This window comes from Leopardus geoffroyi, chromosome C1 (genome assembly GCF_018350155.1).
Source record: "Leopardus geoffroyi isolate Oge1 chromosome C1, O.geoffroyi_Oge1_pat1.0, whole genome shotgun sequence".
NCBI classification, from domain to species: Eukaryota; Metazoa; Chordata; class Mammalia; order Carnivora; family Felidae; genus Leopardus; species Leopardus geoffroyi.
Window position 1 is genome coordinate 18,594,032 of NC_059328.1, and position 15,653 is coordinate 18,609,684.

At 58.2% G+C, this 15,653-nt stretch overlaps 1 protein-coding gene across 1 annotated transcript in view; it reads right to left on the reverse strand.

Moving 5' to 3' along the window:
- RUNX3 (RUNX family transcription factor 3) overlaps positions 1-15,653 on the reverse strand; it is a 58,969-nt gene that overhangs the window by 20,169 nt on the left and 23,147 nt on the right. The window contains exons 2-3 of the mRNA XM_045482224.1: positions 8,117-8,391; positions 6,074-6,230 (exon numbers count right to left, since the gene is read on the reverse strand). Coding sequence (XP_045338180.1) covers positions 6,074-6,230; positions 8,117-8,391 — 432 coding nt within the window. The remainder of the gene's footprint in view (positions 1-6,073; positions 6,231-8,116; positions 8,392-15,653) is intronic.

Genomic DNA, 15,653 nt, shown 5'->3' on the forward strand with positions numbered 1-15,653 from the left:
AAAGTTTTGACACGTTCATCCTCTGTCCTAACCCAACGCCAACTATCACCTCGATGTTCCTTTATGCTTTCCTATTGGCATTTCGGCGCCTTTGGGAGATCGCTCTGCAGTAGCCTCTGAGCGCTTTCCCCGCCCTTTGTGTGGCCATCAGTTTCTCAGCTCAGTGGCCTGTCTTGCGATTTGCTTTTTGCCTTCTGACCCCGAGCTGGTTTGCATTTCCAGTGCTTCCTCTCGCTGGTGCTTTCTCCTACTGTCTTATGTTGAGGCGGGTTTCCCCGTGTGACAAGCGAATCGAGGCTTCCCCTCGATAAACAGCCTTCTTCCTCTAATTCTTTGGCTCTTCTGGGGGTATAAGTGGTGGGTGGGGTATGAGGTCAAGATTCTCCTCAAAGGGCAACCCAATTCTCCTCTCACCTTCGCTGAAGTAGGCCTCTCCTCTCCTGCCCTCTTCTCTAGTAGCATCAAAGCCCCCACACGGTCTGAGACTGGGGAGGGTGCGAGGGGAGCCTTGCTGATCCCCTAATGCCGGCCTCCTCCTTCTCTGCCCCTGAGCATCCCTATCTCTGCACCCCAGTTGCAGACCCAGGGGCTCCCTAAGGGCAGGGGCTTGTGGGCCACGGGCGGGCACCGAGGGAGGCAGCCTGAGTGGACCCCTCTGCAGCCCCTGTACTCCCGGCAACTCTCCAAGGCAGGCAGGCAGGCAGGCAGCCAGTCTTGATGTCCCCGCTTCACAGGTGGGAGAGGAGCTCTCAGGGCAGGGAACGCTGCTTAGCGGTTCTCTTTGCACGGTTGGGTCCAGTGATCCACGAAAACTCTAGCCCCCGAAACAGGAGATCCAGAGCGGAAGGAAATCAGGCTTCCAGGGCCCCGGCACGGAACCCTCGGGCTTCTGAGACACCAGGGGCTGGGTTACATTGAGGTGCGGCTCAAACTGGGGAAGAGTGGGGCCTCTCTGGAAGAATTTTCCTGAGCCAGTCCGCTGGAGGCAGGGACGGAAATGCAAACAGCGCTTGCTCCTGGACTCCAGGGTCCGCAGAAACCTAACCCCTCATGCTCAGACCACAGGGGCACTTTCCACGGTTTCTGGAGACTGGAAGTGCGGAAGGTCTAGGGAAATGCCAGGCCGCAGGCTCCCTGCCTACCCCCTCCTGGGACCTGCCTTCCCTCACTCTTTGGTCACTTTTCTCCTGGACTCCTCCCCCTCCCCAACCAGCTGGGCACTTTCTGTGGGGGGGGGGGGTCCCCAGGCCTCTGCCACTTCCAATGCCTCCTTGAACTGCCGGGTGCCAGGCTGGATGGACCCCAATTATTGAAGTGCTCCTGCAACTCTCTCTGGACTCCACTGAAAAGTCACCTCCTCCGTGAGGCCCTCTCTGGTCACTTTATCAAAAGCAGGCATCTTAAACCTGGCCTCCGAGGCTCCTTCTCAGACTTAAGTGGGCCCGTGAGCAGGGACAGGAAAACAAAAATGACAATTGTATTGTCCCTAACCTCTGGCTGCAATTTAGCATCTCCCTCAAGTATGACCGTCGGCAGCAAACCACAGAGGTATTACAGAAGTTCCTGTGACCTTGTCACCAACAGACGTCACAGGTATTTACATATCACATTACTGGCGTTGCAAATTTCTCTAAATATCTTTTGTGTTCGTCACAACCTCAGAATCATGGTCGTCATCAGACCCATTGCCACATCTTACCATTTAATACGCTAATAAAGCAGCACATTTATCCCAATTTTAAAAGACATTTTGCTAACTATGTTTTATTGTCATTGGTTTCCATTGTAATCCTTTGTGTTTTATTTGATTCGGTAAAACACATTATTCTGAAACTGTCAGGCGGGCCATAGGGTAAAAAAAAAAAAGGAAAAAAAAAAAGGTTATAAAGACCTCAATCTGAAGCATCAGAGACCCTCTCGCTCCCACCCTACCTTGGGAGGGAGCTGCTTGTCCCTTGTTCACTGCTGCGTCCCCAGCCCCAAGGACAGCATCTGGCACAATAGGAGATGCTCAGTAGATGTTGGTTAAATATATTAAGGGAGAGACGACCGTTCCCATTTTGCAGATGAGAAAACTGAGGCTGACGGAGGGGCAACGAGTCATCCACGTCACACAGTATTTGGGCAGGGCCCAAAAGGTTAGAATGTGCTGGGGCCTGTGTCCCCACCGCATACTAAGGACCTGCTCCTGGGGAGTGAGAAGCCCCCACTCTCACCAGACACTAAACGGTAAGCCATCCCTGAGGTCATCGGCCCTCCTCAACAGTTTCCCCCCACTTTCCAGGCTTGGCACCATCGTCCCGGGTACCCAAAGAGAAGAGGGAGGGAGGAGTAGCTGCCCCGTGGGGCCCTGAGTGACCCCAGACATTCCCATAGGACCGGGGGGGGGGTGGAGGGGGGCCCTGGACCAATCAGCACAAACAGCCAGGTCCCGGAGTGTGGCTTTAGGCAAGTCCCTATCCCTCTTAGATGGGTTCTTAGGTCATAACCCCTACCACAGGGGGATTCATGGACAGCAGGAGGGGACAAGTCTCAGGGGACCTCGGGGTTTTCTCAGTGTTGGCCAACAGGCCCTCTGTCTCCTCTCCCAGCGGCAGCCGGTAAGCCACACCCTCATCTCTCAACCCAAACCTCTCTCCACAAGCTCTGGCTGCTTTTTAACCTGCCGGTGATAGTTTAGGAGCTCATGCTTTCTTCATTTTCACCTAGGCCGGTGGCTGCCTCCTAGAGGACATTTAGGGAATTTGTGGCGTCTGGTCCTCCAGAGGGGGGATGTGGGGGGCGGAGGACGCAGATGTCCAGCACTGCCCAGGGCACGGAGGCAGTCATTCTTCCTGTGCGTGGAGAACTTGTTACAAGGAGTCTCTGAGCCACGAGCCTAACTCCATTTGACATAAAGCGAAGGTTTTTTTCCACGCTTTTAATATCTACTGAATTGTCCAGGATGGGAGACGGGGTTTTTTTTTTTTTTTTTTTTTTTTTTTTTTTTTAACCCTGCCAAGAATTGCTCACAACTTCAGAAAACTATGTCATCGACAGCGATGCCGCGTTCAGACCTCGAGTCCCGTGCGCCTGGGCTGGCGGCGTGCCCTGGCGGGCACGGGATGTTGTGCCAGGCACGCAAGCGCCCACTCAACCCACAGTGTAGTCTTGCCCAACATTTACGTGTTCAAATGGATATCTTATCATAAATCACTTTCCCCTTTCTTCCCCGTTATAGTTATGGCATTGTATAGGTTTTGAAACTGCGCGTAAGTAGGTAAGTTACATTGTCTACGCGTTTCACTGTAGGCTGGTGAAGGGGGTGGAAGGGGGCTGGTGAAGGGGGTTGTAAGAAGGGCACTGTGTCTGGTGGGGTGGGAACCTCAGCCCTACTGGCTGCAGGAGACACCAATGGCTTGGTTTCTTTCCCTCCCTTTTCTTGGGCCCCACGTTCAGGCTTATCGCGAGGGCTCTGTGGCGGTGGTGGTGGGTATGTGTCCTTCATGGGAAGCTATTTTCCTAGAATTAAGACAGAATCAAGGAAACAGGCAGAAGTTTCCATCTGGCTTCTCGGTCTTGGCAGAAGTCAGAGGGCCAGGGAAAGGCTCGGGGTCCCGAACTCCAACCTGTCCCAGCTCCCAGAGTGACCCACTGTCTGTGTCAATCGCTGATGTGTCCTCTCAGTGGGAATTTCCCATTGGGCAACATGGGCACAGCAGATACGCCGCTCCGTGCCACCGGACCCCGGCGCCCTCCTTCCCCTCTGCCAGCCGCCTCCACTTCTCCCACTCGACGATTCACACCTTCTGGGTTTCCCCCACCCCCGGCCAAACCGCACCACAATCACAGAATCAGTGACTATACCGCTCAAAGCGACTTCAAAGATCTCCAGTGGCAGGCATCTGAAGTAACAAAATCTGTAACATGTATCCCACTCTCGATGTGTGCCAAGTTGATACGCTTGTGCCAATTTCCTTAATCCTCACAAAGTCTCAACAGGGAGGGATCATCGCTGTCCCCGTTACCCAGATGGGGAAACCGAGGCACAGAGAGGTGGAGCCACGCGCCCCATGTCATCCAGCAGAGCTGGGACTGAAATCCAGGGGGCTGGTTGTTGAGCCCAGGCTGTTCAACACCATGGGCCTCTGAGGTCTGAAAGTCTCGTCAGGTTCCCCAAGTACTGGATCTCCCATTCAGGCCCCCTGCCTGTCCCCCGAGTCCCACGAGACTGACGGGAGAAGGGCAGTGAGAATGGCTTACAAACTCAGCCCCCTGCGTCTCCCAGACGCACAACTTCAGCCTCCAAGAGCAGGCGCCTGAACACTAAACGACGTTTGGGGAACCCGCCTCTCTCCCCCAGGCCCTGCAGGGTAAGCGCAGGTCTGTGCGCACAAACGGCATAGAGAAATCGTCTTCCGTGGCCGAGTGGCCAGCTGGCCGGCCATGCCCTCGGTAACTCTGGGAATCACAGGGTCCCCTCTTCCTCCCAGGACAGGGAGCAAGGTGGCACATTCCTGACGCCTTGCTGGCTCCCGGGACCGACCTCTCCTTCTGCCGGCCTCACCAGGGGCCACAGCTTCGGTGGGCCTCCCTCGGCCTCCCCTACACATCCTCGCCCCACCTGGGCCTGCACACCTGGCCACCGCCCCCAAGTCAAGCTGCATCCCGGCGGGCCACCACCGACGGGTGGCGTGGCGAGTGACTCTCCACTCAGGGCTGCGGCCAGGATTAAGTTGCAAAAAGCCTGAGAGATTGGGGATGACAAAAGGGGCTCGGAGACTAATTAGGAGCAGCAATGAAAGCTTAATTCATAAAAGCAAACATTTTCCATCCATCAACCTGCAACCAGTTAAGGGCAACGTTTGAAAGAAATCTGTGCATGGGGAAGGGAGCCAACAGGAACAGGAAATGTTTGAAAGAATGTAAACTATTTCAGTTTCATAAAAAGTAACAAGTAAACAGTTATTACATGCAAATAATGCCCTGGTTTTAATTAATGCTGAAAAGTCAAAATATGTTTGACATTTGTATGTATACATTGAACGCTTGGAGAGGAAAAAATGGTGCCCAGATGCCCGTTTCTGAGCAGGGCTGGCGGCTCAGAGGGAACTAAAACCTTGAGAAGGTCTTGTTTATTGGTGATGAAAAGTACAATTCTGCCTCAGCCTCTGTTGAGACTGGCGGCAGAGGAAACCTAGCTTACTTTCTTAGCGAAGCTGGAGGGGCAGGCTGGGTCTTGGGAAGGGCACTCCCCACTTTTCAGCAGGCTGGTCTTAAAGGGCCAGCGAGCCCTCAATCCACCATTTCGCTGGGGCAGGGTTTCTAGGACTTCTCCACCCACAAGTGATGATGGGTTTCGGGTCCCAGAAGCCTCCCACTCAACAGCCCCGGGCGGCAGCCACAGTGGCCGCGGCTGGTCCTGCCTTCCTCCTGCTGCCAGAGGTAGATCACATAGGCAGGGTGGCGGACCAGCCTTGATTCTGGGGTGGGGGATGGCAGCTTTCCAGCCGCGCTTTCCAGCATTCGGCACCCTGCACTGCATTCACCTCTGTCTAAACCACCCTAAGGCTCACGGGGCTGGGGAAACTGTGGCTTGGGGAGACCACAGCTGGGGAGAGGCAGCCTCAAAGCTCGAAGCTCTGGGAGATCCCACCCCCGCGGGGAGGGTGGCTGGGGTGTTCGCCCCCCCCCCCCCCCGCCCCACAGACCAGCCATTTGTCTAAGCCAGCTGCTAAACCCGCCTGCCACAAAAGACCTACGAGGCTGTTAATCCACGATCTGCTCCCAGCATCTTTTACGAGACCAGAACACTCGAGAAAAAGGGGTGATGTGGATGGCTTTGAGAGTCAGTAAATCCCAGAAACTGGGAGAGAATTGTGTCTTTCTCTGGCAAAGGACCCTAACTTTCTTCACATCCTCAAAGGGGTCTGTAACACCCCCATGGGGTTCCAACCCACTGTTCTAGACCAAGTCGGGCCTGGAGACTTGTTCCTGGGGCTCCCATCGGGACCCCAAGGGATTGCTCTCAGCTGCCTTCCCCCCCACCTCTGCCATTGCCAATGTCAGGGTGCGCAGTCTCCCTTCGGCTCACCTCGCCCACTGCGGCCCACGAAGCGAAGGTCGTTGAATCTGGCCACCTGGTTCTTCATGACTGCCGAGGCATTGCGCAGTTCAGCAGAGTAATTCTCGTCATTGCCTGCCATCACAGTCACCACCGTCCCATCAGGCACATCCCCCAGCGCCACCACCTGAGGGCACAGGGGCAGAGGAGCAGCTTAGAGAGGTACGGGGACGGGGACGCAAGGGAGAGGTGGGGAGGGGCCGGGCAGCTCCCCTAGGTCCCAGGCGCACTGCAGGATTTCTCAAAGGCAGAGCGGACAAGAGGCTTAAACACAATGGACACCTTCCCCCCCAGATAACAAAAGCAAGAAGCCCAAAGCTCTGCCTTCCACACCCAAATCCTAGATCGACTGGTTAAGCCGTGTCCTGAGAAATTATTCTTTCAATTAAATCCGAGCGAGAGCTGAGAATGAGCTCCAGCAGTTCCCTCTTGCCTTCGGCTTGAGCAAAAGAGGAATCGACACACTCCTAGCAACAAAGTCCCTAAATAAAAATAATATCAACAACGGTAATGACGGGGCTCCTCCCCAAGCTCAATTAATGCAAGAGCCGTTTGGGGTATGAAATTTGGTCCTGAAATGTGGGCCAGGCCCAGGTTATCGGCCTCTGCAGAGCCTGAATTCGTTATGCAGGGAAAATGCACAATGTAAAACAAACCGGTGTTTAGAGGGGGGTTGTACAGAAAACCCCTTTAAAATGAGAGAGGGGTTTCTGATAGCAGGAGGATGCACCTGCTGGGAACTGCAAGATGGGGCTGGAGATGCCTTCCTGATTCGTCTCCCCCAGCCCTCACCCCAAGCAGCGGGGAGAGGCAGATGCCTTTTGAAAAGGAATCAGACTGCAAATACAGTCACAGCCATTTAAACGTGGCCACCGCGTGCAGGGACTAAGGGATCCAGATGGTAAAAATTTCAAGGAGAAAATGTTTGGGGTCTGATTAAAAAGGCCAGATTTCCTGTCAACATCCTGTCTTCTTTTAATTTCAAAGATTCCTTTTAAGCTCCAAGTGACAGTAAAACCTCCGATCTGGGGATTAAAGTCACACGGGCCTCCCCCTCCCCCTCCTCCCCGGGAGATTTTCCCCACTGGCATTTTAAGATGTCACCCGGGAGACCTCCAAGAGCCACTCATCCTTTTTTTTTTTTTTTTTTTTTTTCAATTTGGAATCGTCTTAATGGGAGCAAGGACGGCCTCAGCTGCCAGAAGCCGCGGTTTCCAGCCACCTCGGGCACCCACCACCCCCAGCGCTGGCCCTTCCTGCCCTGCCCTTTCTCACGGCAGCTGTGAGAGGTTTAGGGGAAAACCAAGGCGTTTTCGTTTCATCTCGCTGCCCCCTTAAAAAAATGAAAATGAAACAGTCGCCTACTCCCTAGCAAAGGGAAAAAAAAAGATCTTCTGAATGGCTGGGGTCTGCCAGGGGTGGGAGCGCCCCCCTCCCCATTTCGGCCTGACATTCGGGATTCCCGCCCGCAACGGTTTAGGGTTCGGTGCCCCCTTCTCAGCCCTAGAGTCGCCCGGTGTAAAATTTCAGAAGCCAGAGGTTGAGGGTGTGAGCAGGAAGTGTTTCTGAAGCGATGCAGGAGGAGGGGTGCTGGCGGTGAAGGGTAGGCCCTATCCACCCTCTGCACCCCACCTCCGGTGTCCTCGCCCCGGTTCTGGGGCTCTTCGTCCCCTTTGCCCGCAAGGCTGTGTCCGCGGGGGTCCGGACCGGAGAGGAGCGAGGCCCCTTCCGCCCGTTTCCGCATCAACGTCTTTCAGCAGGGCTCCCCGAAGGTGGAAGGGGCAACCCTCCCAAGAGTCATCCGTGCCGGGTGCCTCTGAGAGGCAACGCCAAGGTCCCCAGGCGGAGCCCGCGGCGAGACCGAAAGCGCCCTGGGCCCGGCTGCTGGGCTCTCGCCGCGGGGTGGCGGGCACGTCCCCTCCCTTCCCTTGCCTTCCCGGGGCCCTGGCTCCTGCAGCCGAGACGCCCGGATCCCCAGGACCAGGGGCCGCCCGCCCCGGGCCCGGCACTCACCTTGAACGCGACGGGCAGCGTCTTGTTGCAGCGCCAGTGCGAGGGCAGCACGGAGCAGAGGAAGTTGGGGCTGTCGGTGCGCACGAGCTCGCCCGCGTGGTCCGCCAGCACGTCCACCATCGAGCGCACCTCCGGCCGGGCGCGCCCGCCGGGCCCCACGGGCGCCTGCGCGCTCAGCGCGCCGCTGTTCTCGCCCATCTTGCCGCCGCCGCCGCCGCCGCCGCCGCAGGGGAAGGCCGTGGAGGGAGGTGTGAAGCGGCGGCTGGTGCTCGGGTCTACAGGAATACGCATAACAGCGGCCGTCAGGGCGCCGGGCGGGCGGCGGCGGCGCGGCTCCCCCGGGGGCGGCCGGCGCGGGCGCCTCCTCGGCCGCCGCTGCCGCGAGAAGCGGGAAAGCAGAAGCAGCCGGGCCGCGGCCTCAGGGCGCAGGGGGCGGCGCCCGGGGACGCCCCGCCGGGGCCCGCCCGCAGCGAGGCCTCGCTGCCCCGACGGCCGCGCGCAGCCTGCCCGCTAGCCCCGCATCCTGGGCTCCCGGCCCGCGTGCGGCCGCCCCTCGCGGCGGGACGTCTGCCTCGGCCCCGGCGGGGCCCGCGCGGGCTGTCGCCGCCGCCGCCCGCCCCCGCAGCCCGCTCGCGGCCGCCCCACCGACCGCGCGGCCGCAGCCCCAGGACAAATCCTCGAGAATCAAGTGGCGGCGCCGCGCGGGCCCGCGCGGGGTTACTATCCCGGGGCCCGCGGGGGCGGGGCCGGCCCGAGCGACGCGTCGCTCAGCCAATCGGAGCCCCCATCGCCGGCACCTCGGCCGCGCTTGGGCGGGGGGGGGGGGGGGGGGGGAGGAACGGGGACCGCCGAAGGCCGCCCAGCGGGGAGGGGCGGAAGGCCCCGCCCCAGGGAGGACGCCCGGGTCGGGGGCCTGGCGCGTGAGCCCAGGGCTCCTCGAGAGTTCTGGGGCGCCGGGGCCAATGCTAAAAATTTGGTTAAAACGCCCGGGACTCTGCAGGGGGCTCCTTTGCCGTTGTCTGCAGGGCCGCGGCTCCCTGATGCGCGGGTCGCAGGTCCCCTTCTCGCGCCCTTTCCCCGCCGCCAGTGGCGGCACGTTCCCAGCTCCAGCTGCTTTCGGCCTGTGATGCCTGCACTCTCAGCTGGGGGACGCGGGGGGCTCCCAAGGCCGGTGACATCGAGCGGGGAGCTGCCCCGAAGAGGTTTTTCACCCTTCCCTGACCCCTTCCCGCAAATTATTTTGACCCATGAGCTTGCACCGCACACGAGATTCCGCGACCACCAGCGGCCTCTGCAGCTCCCAGCCTAGTGCGGCTTTGGGCCCGGCCTCTTTGGCCCCGTTGCCAACCGGAGACAGACGGAAGGGTGTCCCCCTGCGGGCCCGTATCTGGCTTGGGGGTGACTAACCCCGTTCCCTTCCTCTCTGCCCTCAGTGCAACTTTCAGCACCGTGCAGGCCCCTTGCCTCGTCGTTCTTCGTTGTGGCGGCCTTCGGCCTTCGCCACATTCTTTGAAAAATACGATGGGGGCTGAAAAACGCGAGTGTTTCCCCCTGATTTTTGCCCGGCGCATATAGCCACTGTTCTGCATGGTGCAAGAGGACCGAGTCACGGACAGAAGAAAACTGCGGAGAACGCGGGAATGGCTGCCAAGCTAAGGGCGCCGGCTTCCAGAGGAGGCAATTTTCTTCCTCTCTGTGGATGCAAACTGGCCCCCGCGGGCCCATGGCCGCATCTTCCCCGGCTGTGTGCTGGGGCCGCGCCGCAGGGACGCAGACCGCTCTGCCGAAGCACTGTCGCTTCAGTCCCGGCCGCGCGGCCCAGCGACTCCCAGGGCATCACAGCAGTCAATCCTGTCCTCCTCTCCCGCCTCCTAGGCCAAACGAGCGGGCCTAGGGAGAAGCTACAGCGGGGGGGGGGGGGGGGGAGGAACTGGAAAGATCGAGCCCCCATTCATTCTGGATTATCGCCCCAGATGCGCTCCCTGGAGTCTAGGGAGCGAACGAACGCGTGCGGAATCTCCCCGCCGTCTTGGAGATTGGGCTGAATATTCGTTGTTCCCGGGCTTGACAGGTGCAAAACGACGAATTCCAAGCTTCGGAAACCAAGAAGCATAGGATCCGAAGGTGGCCGCAGGATCGCGCCCCAGATCTGAACCCGGCCCAGTACGTGCCATTTCGTTCTCTCCAAACGAATTCAAGGCCCTCGTGTGCCCCAGGGGGGACAGGCCGTGGCCCAACCTCGACCACCTGGAGAGCCGGTCCCTGCCCCCGTCATAGCCTCACATCAGCCCCTCGGGCCATTTCGAAGGTGGGAACGCCACCGAAGGACCCTTGCGGGATCCTTTTATGGAGCCTACATCTCGGAGTTACAGATCGCGAGGGCCAAGGCCCTTGCAGTCTCGGGAGCGCTGGCAGTAGCTGCGGAACCAGAAGCAAGCGAGGGACCGGGGCCGTGGCACGTCCGACCTCTGGGAGCTTCCCGCCTGAAGGCCCACCACGTCGTGGCCAGGTACGGCCCAGGGCCAGCGAGGGCGGGCGACGCGTGTGGCCCTGGAGTGGCTGAGGGGGCCAGGACCCGCTGCGTCTCGGGTTTGTAAATTTGATTCGTCTAATGGTTTCGGTTTGCACCCGTGCCCTTGCTTGTCCCTCCGCCTGATTTCTCCCTCATCCTACGGCGGCGGGTTTACAAACGGATATCCGGAAAATGCGGTTCCTGTGGGTATCGGCACCGGACACAGGATCCGGCGTGCTTCCAGCCCTCGGGAGGGTGCTCACTGCGGATGGGGATGGGCGCGGAAACCAGGGGAAGGTTGGGTCTCCAGCCTGAGGTCGGCGGGGGGCCGCCGGGCCGGGAGCAGTTTCGGGAGCCACCGCTAGTTGGCGCCTGCACTCTGCCCGCCGCGGAGTTGCCCGGCCGGCCCTGCCCACAGATGTGCGCCAGCTGCAGTCCCGTGTCTAGAGGCTCGCCTCCTATGTACTGCCCTTTCTGGACAGACGTGCGGTACGATTCCTCACCATCTGTGCGACCAGGACAAACCAATGGCTTTGTGTCAGACGGAAGGCTCCCCTACCTGCCCCTGATGGGCACCCCTGGCACCCCAGGGTCCCTGTGCCCTCCGACCCACAGAACATTCTCCCTGCCAGAAATGCACAGTTGCTTCCGGTCCCATTCCGGGGGGCCAATGGGTGAGGAGGACAGCTTCTTCACAATTTCTGCCAATGGCCAGCCTACATCCTTTCCATCCCTGACTGACAGCCTCAGGGTCACTTCTCTCTCTCTCTTTCTCTCCTTTTGATGTTTCGAGAGGCAGTTGGACAGCTCCCACTCCCTTATGTGGGAAACGTGGATACCCTCTCCCTTCCCCATCTTGTATGGACAGACATCTCCTTTGCCTCTTCCGACGGGCCGCTGTACAAATCTGCTTTTTCTTAAATGGCTCTCACCTAAGAGCACCCTAAATTGTCCGCAGCAGGGCTAAGAAGCTGGGAGGTCTGGGCCTACCTTGGCCCAGAGCTGGGTGAATAGCTGGACCTAACCTGAGGTCCGCAGAACTCAGGATCTGGGGGCCACTCCTCCCGCCAGCATCCTTTGCCCTGGGAGCGGGAGCCATGGGGTCAAAATAACCCTGTGTCAGGGCGCCCTCCTCGGGCAGCCCGAGGGTATCTAGGAGTGCGCTCTAGGTGGGATGGTGGTAGTGAGGTGCTTGCTTGTGTCTCCCCACAGGCCAGAGAGCTCACAAGGGCAGGTCTGATTCCCTGAGAGTCCAGTGCCCGGGGAGGGGTGAAGATCCCCCCAAGCATGCCAGACACTGGACATATGGGACATGGAGAGTCTTCTGAGCAGCTCACTGGTTGTGGACGGAGCCTGGCGGTTTGTCCAACTGCCTCAGTTTGTCTTCTCCCGCCATCGACCGTGACCCAGGGAGAATTGCTTAAAACCTGTCTGACTCTTGTCTATTTCTTCTGTGAACTGGTCTCCTCACAGAGACGTGTGAAAGGTGCTTAACACAGGCCTGGCACATAGGGGGTGCTCCATCCATGCGAGCTATCGCTGTTGTGAGAAATAAGGCCCGGTCACCCCTTGTCTGGGGCCTTTGGCAAGTCTCTTCCTCTTTGTGGGCCTCACACTTCCCATTTGTGAAACATCCAACTTTCATGTTCAAAGCTTGCCAGGTCTCAGAGCCTAGTCCATTGCCCTGTCCCCCTCGGTTTGCCTAGAGGCTGCCTGGGGCAGGTGAGGACCATCTGTGACCTGCCTCCAGGCAGAGGCCACTTGTGGGAGGGTTTTCCAGCAACCATCACAGGGCGGCCTGAGCCTGGATCTTGACAAGACTCACCTTCTTTCCCCGAGGCTCTCAGACCCTCACTCTGGAAACCCATTGGTCCCCACCTCCCACCCCCCTACAGGCAGACAGAACTCTCTCCGCTAGGACCTGGGCTTAGCTGATGCTGTTAGCCTCCTCCCCCTCCCCAAGGACACTTGTGCTCCCTTTATCCCGAGTCCCAGGGGAGCCAGTCCAGTTACTAGCAGAGGACTGTCTTCTAGAAGTTAATCATTTCTCACAGTCTGGCTTCCACACCCTCACTCTGGAGGCACCTATGGTGAAACCCTCCTGCTTGGTGGCCTGGAGCTTAAGGTGGGACATTTCTGTCCTTCACTGAGCCTCAGTTTCCTTTTCTGTGAATGGAGTGGTTCTAATCGCTCCATTTCATAATCCAGAGGATTTAAACACTCCCTCTAGAAAGGCGGGGGGGGGGGGGGCGTTGCGTTTCACCACATCTAAAATGTCATCAATTGTTCCATGTGAAAGAAAAAGGAAGAAAATCCTGCTAATTAAACCAAGACTTGCCCGCATCCCAATTTCAAATATGTGTGTTTATGCATATATATTATTACACACACACATATGTGAGTTAGTGACAAAGGGTCATGAAAAACAACAATAATACGGTCAAGAGATTGTCGCTGATGGGGTTGGGAGCCCTTATCCCCAGACAGTTTCCTTCTGGGCAGCCTCTCTGGAAGGCTCCTGAATGTGCAGAAGAAGGACCAGTGTGATTCTCAAATTACAGGGTGCCTTTTTTTTTTTTTTTGGAAAGGGCCAGCCTCTGAGGGAAGGGAGGGGGGAGCTGGAGAGAGCACTGTGGTTAGGACACCACTCCTGGCTCTGCCACTGACTGGCTGTGTGACTTTTGCACCTCACGGAGCCTTGGTCCCCTGGCGGGTAAAATGGAAAGAACAGCACGAGCGACGAGATCGCCCAGGTGTCCCTGTGCCCAGGCACTGCGTTTGTGCTTTAAGCACATCATTTCAGGGGCGCCTGGGGGGCTCAGTCAGTTGCGCATCTGACTTCGGCTCAGGTCATGATCTCACAGTTGGTGAGTTTGAGGCCCGGAGCCCACTTGGGTCCTCTGTCTCCCTCTCTCTCCGCCCGTCCCCCACGTGCTCTCTCTGTCTCTCTCAAAAATAAACATTAAAAAAAAAAAAAAATAAGTACATCATTTCATTCCATTCCAGCAATTGTGTGCGGGAGCTGTCATGCCCATTTAAACCAGGAGTAATGGTGCCCCAGGTTTTCTGGGCTAGGGAGAACCAGAGTGGGGTTAAAATCCTGATCAGACTCAAAACTTGGGGCTCAGAGGCACTCCCTGATTATGCCCCCCCTGCACCGGTTGAACAAAATACTGGGAAGAGCCGGGGTACAGAGAGCGAAAGTGCACAATACGCGTCAGCTCCCACGATGGTGGTGGAGCCGGAGGCGCAAAGGCGTGGGTCAACAGCCACAGGCGTGGAAATCAGCAGACCCTTGAACCCAGGCCGGGAGGCAGCAAGGGGCTGCACGGGTCATCTGCTGAGGCTTCCCCACCTTGTGCCCTCCTCCGGCCTCCGAACCTGCCGGTGAGGAGACAGACTCGGCTGTAGTCCCCAATGTACAGACAGGCACACTGAGGCCCAGAAAGTGGGAGAGACCGGACCTGTTTCACCGAGGAAGAGGCAAGACTTGGGACGCAGCTCTGGCAAGGCCAGGGGCAGCGTGGTGCGACCGAAAGCAGGGCAGGCTGACAGCCACCCCTGACCTCTGCCCACTCTGCCTCGGCCAAGTAGGTGAGCCAGGCCAGGACCCGCACGATGGTCTCCTGGTGCCACCTCACAGCCTGATGAGACCTTGGGCACCCGTGGCTTCAGGGGAGCTGCCAGAGTCTGTGAGTCTTCTCAGGTCCTCGGTGTCCCCATCTGAACAAGGAGAGTGCCCTATCATGGTCCCTGTAGGTGCCAGGCTGGCTCCCCTCGGGCCTCCAGGGAAGTTTCACTGTGACTTCGAGGCCAAGCGCACGGGGCTCCTTTCCCTACCTCCGCCTCCTCAGCACTGGTCCTCCTCTGGTGGCACTGGTCCCCTCTTCCCCACCCCCTCCTCGTAGGTCCTCCTGAGAGGGCACTCAGCCTGGGGAATTGCAGAGACAAGAGGGAAGGATGGAAGAGAGCGGTGGTCTCAGTGTGAGCCTGGCCGGGGGAGAGGACCCAGGCCCCATCAGCGGTAGGGGTAGGGGGCTCTCATTCCGGCTCCCATCAAGGGGTCTGGTCTTCCTGCTGCCTTCCCTGCTCCTCACTTTGGTCATCTATGAAATGAGGAAATAGTTCTGGTAGAGCCTCTTGGTCTATGACTAATAATTGCCCTCATTTGGGCCTCAGAATGTGAGGGCCCTTCTTGCAACGTGATTCCTTGATCTGGGTTCTGTCTCTGCTCTGCTGGCTGGTCAGAGTGCCTTAGACCCTCCATCCACATCAGCGGGTAGGTGCAGAGCTAGCTGCTGGCAGAGTCATCAAATCGGAGAATTCTTCATCGGGAGGGGGAACAGAGAGTGGTGAGAGGGACCTGGGTAGCTGGGAGCCCAAGAGGGTTCCGGGAAGGGCGTACTCTTTCCCCGGCCCAGGATGGGGCTTCGGCTCTGGCAGTCAGGGAGAGAAAGGGCTCCTCTCAGTGGCGGTCACCTCTTGCACTCCCCAGAGTGGAGGTTTTTCAGGTTTAAAACGCCTCCAGACCTTAATCAGATGGCAAGGAGAGGAGCCAGTCAGAAACCAAGTTTTGGAATTGAATCGGAACCACGGGATTAGAATCTTGAGCCCTGTTAACCATTACTGACAACAGTTCAGGTCTTCTGGCGTGCCAGGCGTGAGCCCACACTTTATGCTCATTTGTGCCTCACAGTGCTCTTACTGGGGAGGTACAGTCACCCCCATTTTACAGGTGAGGGAACTGAAGACGTAAACTCGCCCAAGGTCACGCAGCTGGATCCCAACCAGGCAGCCTGGCCCCACGCTCTGTTCTCACGGACCAGAATCAGATGCCTGAAGTTACAGTCATGGAAGAGAATTAGAGTCAGAATTTTATAATGTCAGCCTCAACAGGGCTCTGAGCTACCCTGTCCAAGTCTCCCGTTTATCCAGTGGCAGAACCGAGGCCCGGGGAGGGAGAGGGTCTCGCTCAAAGTCACAGCCTAGGCCAGGGGCAGAGTCTGGAACCCCCTCCCAGTCCCC